General features: G+C 43.0%; 1 protein-coding gene across 3 annotated transcripts in view; it reads right to left on the bottom strand.

The window, feature by feature from the left end:
• Positions 1-916: 916 nt before the first annotated feature.
• The window catches only part of irf6 (interferon regulatory factor 6), an 11764-nt gene continuing 5800 nt past the window's right edge, over positions 917-6880 (bottom strand). For all 3 annotated transcript variants that reach the window (XM_017496621.3, XM_053674130.1, XM_017496620.3), the window contains 7 exons: positions 5387-5564; positions 5089-5284; positions 4795-4890; positions 2674-2979; positions 1995-2387; positions 1763-1881; positions 917-1595 (listed from right to left, as the gene is read on the bottom strand). In XM_017496621.3, coding sequence (XP_017352110.2) covers positions 1365-1595; positions 1763-1881; positions 1995-2387; positions 2674-2979; positions 4795-4890; positions 5089-5284; positions 5387-5560 — 1515 coding nt within the window. In that variant the 5' untranslated portion in view covers positions 5561-5564 and the 3' untranslated portion in view covers positions 917-1364. The remainder of the gene's footprint in view (positions 1596-1762; positions 1882-1994; positions 2388-2673; positions 2980-4794; positions 4891-5088; positions 5285-5386; positions 5565-6880) is intronic.

Genomic DNA, 6880 nt, shown 5'->3' with positions numbered 1-6880 from the left:
TTGTGTGTGTGTGTGTAGTCAGGGGTATGGGTGTGTCTGTAGCTCTGCTGTAGCTCCTGAGGTCAAAGGCCATTAGTGCACACACCAGACCACATCTTATATTACAAGACCAGGGTGTATCCCCCTCCACTATTACACATTTAATTACAACTGCGTTTGTGCATGTGTAAGATATATATATATATATATATATATATATATATATATAAGAATTTTTTTGTTATTTTAGACACATTATATTTGTAAATACCCTTGACTTAGATGAACATCAGATCACGTTATGACAAATTTATTCAGAAAACCATGAAATTCCAAAAAGTTCACATACTTTTTCTTGCCACTGTATATATATATTAGAGAGAGAGAGAGAGAGAGAGAGAGAGAGAGAGAGAGAGAGAGAGAGAGAGAGAGAAGCTCTGCCCTCTGCTGGCCGAGTGGGGTTATGGGTAATTTTGACACTACTGCCACAGGAGGGTGGTGTTACTGCAGCAGATGAAAAATTGCAGCACAGTCAGAAAATATAAAAAGAAAAACAAGGAAATGTTCCTTTTCTTCCTAGTCATTGTCCTCTTCCTGTGTAAAAATACACTAAAGCAAGACAAAAAAACTGTTGCATTTTAAACTCTTAGCAGTGTAAGGTAACATAGGGACAGAGGAGGCGATGTTAGGATTGACTGGGATAATGTAGAGATCAAGAGGGGTGGCATAGGTACCGAGAATAAAATGAGAGGATCTAGGACGTGATGTAGGGATCGAAGAAGTTTGCTGCCTTTTTTCTTGCCCATTGAAACGTTGTCTGAACACAATTTATATCCTAACCTGAAGATCTCAGCTAGTTAAAACTCCCACACTTTACACATACAGTATTCTGACAGACAGACACACAAAGTTAAAACACCATCAATATCTCACCAACTGAAAGAAAATGAACGTGTTTATTTATCTGACAAAAAACAATTACATTACAGTATAAGACCTGATAAACTTGATCAGGTTTAAGGGAGGAAAGGGTGGGGAAAGGTAAGGACAGCAGAATTAGGACAATCCCCAAACTACAGCAATCTTATATCCACATTGAAGAGTGCATATTGGTGAAATGGAAATGAGTGTGTTTAGCCAATCAGATGAGAGAGACACGCCCACCAACATAAAAAGTTGATACATACATTTAGTCTCTAACTGACCTCATTTGCATAAAATATCTGTTTAATAAATTCCAAATCTATAACCTCAAACACAACAAATTTATAAACACAAATACAATCAACGCTACAAAAAATTAAGAGCAGTAATATTTCAAATAAACTACATGAATGTACAAAGAAAAACTTGGCTCTGTGTGTGTGTGAGAGAGATTTTGGGCATCACTGAGCATGCAAGGGGTGGGACAGGGGGGCGTGGCCAGCAGATGGGAGGGGCCAGGCCTCGTTGCCCTGGTGATTCTGCAGCAGGCGGTACAGCTGTTTGAGCTGTGTGACGATGTTGTCCTTTATGTCTGGGACAGAAATCTGCAGACGCACACTGGAGCTGTCAAAGGAGCGAGTTCCATCTGAACTGAACATCTCAGTGATGATCCTCGCCACCACAGGGACCACCTACACACACACACACACACACACACACACACACACACACCCCGAGTTTTTACAAGGTTAATAGTGCAATTCATCCAAATATGAAAATGTCCTGATCTCTAATTTGGGCTTTTTTCAAAATCTTTATTCAGACACAGTGTGTGTGTGTGTGTGCGCGTGCGTATCACCTGCACCATGATGAGTTTTCTCTCTCTGGGACGTCCATCAGGCCACTCCTCACCAAAACACAGGTGAATATCAAACTGAGGCAGAGATGGAGACTGACCACGCTGATGAGCTATGACACCTACACACACACACACACACGGTAAATGCGTTATAAACGAGTTACTATGAGATATTTGAGAGGTTTCTGTTCTTCAGTCAGGTAGCTACATAGCTGTTATCATGATAGCTCACTGCTGAGGAAGGTCTCGAGGCAGAAGAGCTTGACTCGGCGCTGGCGCTCGATGAGGTTGGGCGTGTTGGCATTTGGACCACACGGGCCAGACCAGTACACTTTACACTGGCAGAGACGCACGGCGTAGATGTCGTGTGCACTGATCTCTAGGATGAGGCCGCGGTCCATGACATCGAGCAGGCGGTTGGTGAAGAGACGTTGTTTATCGTTAGTGATGTGCTCAGTGGACGGGAAACGCAGCTGCTCCAGACTCACAGGTCCAAAAAGCTCCTCCTGATTCACCATCGGCCCCAGGTCCCCGTAAAACAGCCTACAGCCCTGTGGGTTACTGACCGTAACCCCTGGACACACCTCCTTACCACGGTAATAAAACTGCACCTCCAGATCAGTCACTGCAACCAACACACACGCACACACACACAGAGTCAAAAACTATTCCTGACCTTGAACCTTGTAGTTATTAGTAATGTTACTGAGTGTGATGATTGTGTGTGAGGACACTGAAGTATGTGAATGTGATGACACTGATGTTCATTTACAGTTAAAATGCTGCCCAATGAGAGATGGAGAATGAAAGCAACTCTGACTTGACAAACAAGTTATACTTCAATAACAGCTAAAAACAGGTCATGTAGAGAGAGAGAGAAAGAGCATGTGCGTGTGTGTGGGCGCACTCACTGGGCAGAGAGCTGATCCAGGTCTCCGGTGTGGTGAACAGCACATCAGTTATTGGTTGTGTGTCCATGTTGGAAGCAGGTTGGATCTCCATGGCTGCTGGTGTGTTCATCTCCACATCCTGAGGCTCTTTTTTAGGCCACACCTGAGGGGAGGGCTGCATGGGGGAGGGCTGCATGGGGGAGGGCTGCATGGGGGAGGGCTGCAGGGGGGAGGGCTGCAGGGGGGAGGGCTGCAGGGGGGAGGGCTGCAGGGGGGAGGTGGAGCCTGGGGAAGTCCACACAGGTGGGGCCAGAGGCGACCCACCCACTGGGAGAGAGACACACATGTACACAGGTGAAACTTCTCTTAGAGATCGGTTATGTGCTGTATCTCAGTTCTGGTTTGAACACATACCCTGGTGCCATCTTAAGAGCCGTTATAATACACTTCTCCCCTTCTGCTTCAATTAATTCATTTCAACTTTCATTTGTTTATACTACAAGAGCATATCATGAGGCTATTTCACTGCTGTCTCTGGTGTTTACACTGTAAACACAACAGTACAAAGTGCAGGACAATGAAACACACCAGTTTAACACACGAGATTTAAACACGAGTACTGCACAGTACAGTATGAATAGATAAATACAGTGCTATGAAAAAGTATTTGATTTCTTCTGTTTTTGTGTAGCTCATACTAAGCAGTTTTAGATCTTCAAATGAAATACAACATAAAACAAAGGCAACCTGAGTAATCACAATACAATTTTTATTTATTTTTATTCTTGCTGCATAATCCAGTTACGCTTGAGTTTAAACTCACGGACTGGAAACCGGACATTCTCCTTTCGGATTTTCTGCTAGAGAGCAGAATTCATGTTTCTCTCAATTACTGCAAGTTGCCCAGGCCCTGAAGCAGCAGAGCATCCCCACACCATCACACTTCCTCCACCATGCTTGACCATAGGCATGACGTTCTTTTTGTGGAATTCTGTGTTTGGTTTATGCCAGATGTCACAAGACCCCTGTCTTCCAAACAGTTCCACTAACTGTTCCCAGACTGATGTATTTCAATCACCTTCTTCCTCATCATTTCTGGAATTTCTTTCAATTTTGGTATAGTGTGTTACTGGGTGAGACCTTTTAACCAACCAAGTGTAGATGTGATTGAACAGGGTTTGCAGTAATCGGGTCTGGTTGTGTCTAGTCCAGCTGAACCCCATTATCAATCCAGTTTCATACATTTGTGAAATTTGTAACTATGGGGGCAAATACATTTTCACACAGGCCCAGTTAGTATTGGAGAACTTTTTTGCTTCAATAAATAACATTATCATTTAAAAACTGTACTGTGTGTTTACTCAGACTGCCTTTGTTTTAATTTCTGAAATAATTTAGTATGAGATATACACAAAAACAGAAGAAATCAGGATGGGGCAAAAACTTTTTCACACCACTGTATATTGCACAGTCCCCAAGTGTGACTGCAGAAGGCCCGAGTTCAGTGACCAGTGTGTGTGTGTTAGCAGAAATCTGCAGCTTGACCGCTCTAGGGTAGAAATTGCCTCTCAGTCATGATGTGCACAACTGTGTGATAGTGGTGTACAGGTGCAATCAAAATTATTCACCCCCCATTACAAATCAGGTTTATTGTCATGATGTACATACTTCCAGCTGTTTGCGATGAACAAATCAAACAAATGCAATTGAAATATTCAACACAATGAATGCTTCAAGTGGATTCCCCAAATTCAACTGAAAATTCAACTTATAATTTTAACAATAATTTTGAGACTGGAGAAGTCATTATAAGTTGCATTTTCAGTTGAATTTGGGGAAAACACTTGAAGCATTCGTTGTGTCGAACTATTTCAATTGCTTTTGTTTGATTCATTCATCGAAACAGCTGGAAGTCTGTACATTCTGACAATACACCTGATTTGTAATGGGGGGGTGGGTTGAATAATTTTGACTGCAACTGTACACCCTAGTGTTGTGAATCTACTCTTATCCTCAGAGATTTCTGTTGAAGGAACTCAGAGTAAGGAGCTGATTTTGTGTGTGTGTGTGTGTGTGTGTGTGTGTGTGCGTGCGTGTGTGTGTGCGTGAGTGTGCGTGCGTTTGTGTGTGCATGTGTGTTACCTGGTGGGTGATACGGAGGTGGTGGAGGTTCTGGTGTATCAGGAACATCATCATCTTCACCATCAGAGTCGTATGCAGGAGCAGAACCTGTGGAACCTAAACATCCACATAAACATGAATTAAAACTCACTCTAAATTACACACAGCTGCGGATTGAGCCTGAAATTACACAGAAATACAGACTTGGTGACGGTCACTGTGTGTAGCCTCTTTCCCTGACTGCATGGTAACAATGAAGTCCAACCTGGGTTGCTGATGGCTGTGTGTGTGTCTCCCCCCCCTGAGTATACGTACCGGGGTTAATGAGAGGGACGGGGATGTCACACACATCATAGATCTTCAGGGGGTTCATGGGAACTTCTTTTGTTCCATCGTAGATGAGGTTAAACTCACGGCTCTTGTTGAGCGCGCAGCGTAACTGAGCTTTCCACTTTGCAGGGTCCGGTTCATCTACACCTTCCTGAAACTTCCCCGTCTCTACAGCCCAAGCCTACACACAAACACACACACTTGTAGCTTACATGCAGCAAGATGTTTATATACATTATATTAATAATAATCTCATTGTTAATTATTATTATTAATAATGGACCTTGAAGAGGGTATTCTCCTCCTCCTGTTGAGCGGTGTGACGTGTTGCGTGTTTCCATGGGATCTGGAAGCGTTTCGCTTCACGGTCGAGCCACACAAGACCCGGAAACGTCCCATTATCCACCTGAGCAACGAGCCACGGCTTCAGCCGCACACGCCGAGGGTGAACAGACATCTCCCTGACAGACAGACAGGTGTAGATTTTCAGTATTCATCTGTTACAATGACCACGAGTGTAACTTTGTTTAGAAAAATTGCTGGCTGTGGATTTGGGAAGAGCCAAACATGGCACAGTCACTACAACCCTAATGCAGGACACACACAGCTACAGGGTATACACACACACACACACACACACACACACACACACACACACACAGCAGTTAGCATTAGCATGTCTGGTACAGTGTCATACAAAAGTATTTACCCCTCCTGATTTCCTGAATTTAAATAGTTTCAGAACCTCATACAAACAATTATAAGATCATGAAAAAAGCATAAACACAAAACATTGGCTATGAACGATGGTTTCATTCATTAATGGAAATAAGTTACGCAGCAGCCACATCAGCCATGTGTAACTGTGAGCGCTTCCCTAAATTAAATATGTGGTTGAGCCACAACTGCAACCAAATGCTTCTGATATCTAGAGATCAGTCTTTCACATCACTGTGGAGGAATTTCAGCCCACTGTGTTTTACTGACTGCTTCAATTCAGACACACTGGAGGAACTCTGTTTAAGGTCCTGCCATGGCATCTCCATGGGGTTCACGGCAGGACTTTGATGACTAGGCCACTCCAAAACCTTACTTTAGTTTTTGTTTTAGCCATTCAGAGGTGGACCTGCTCTTGTGCTTTGGACTGTTGTATTAATGGATAAGAAAAAACTCTGACTGAGCTTCAGATCATCTTCAGGATTTTCTGGTAAAGAGCAGAAGGAATTGTTTTCTCTCAATTACATTAAGTCTTCCAAGCCCTGAAGCAGCAAAGTATCCCTACACCACCACCACCACCTCCACCACATTTTACTGTTGGTATGAAGTTCTTATGGTGGAATGCGGTGTTAGTTATACTCCAGATGTAACCAGACCCATGTCTTCCAAAATACTCCACTTCTGACTCACACAGAATATTATCCCAAAAGTCCTGAGGGGCATCCATGTGTTCTTTTGCAAATGTGAGATGAGGCTTTATGTTCATCCCAGTTAGCAGTGGTCTTCCCCTTCCAGCTCTCCCACAGGTACCAGCTTCCCCCATCTCCGTCTAACGGCGAATGCTGACTTTGACTTTTTTCATATTAAATTTCATTACAAAATCAGAAAAATGAGTGTGACAAATGTGCAAAAATAGAGAAAATAAAATCAGGAAGGGGGCAGATACTTTTTCACAGCACTGTACATCATGATCTTTTACGGATTTTATGAATATAGAAAGGGGATTTCTTTCATTTTAAAAAATAATAAAACTGAACATCACACATTCACCTGCTAGTCA

Source organism: Ictalurus punctatus, chromosome 21, assembly GCF_001660625.3.
Source record: "Ictalurus punctatus breed USDA103 chromosome 21, Coco_2.0, whole genome shotgun sequence".
NCBI lineage: Eukaryota > Metazoa > Chordata > Actinopteri > Siluriformes > Ictaluridae > Ictalurus > Ictalurus punctatus.
The sequence above is the reverse complement of the archived record's forward strand: the minus strand, read 5'-3'. Positions and strand labels throughout refer to the sequence as shown.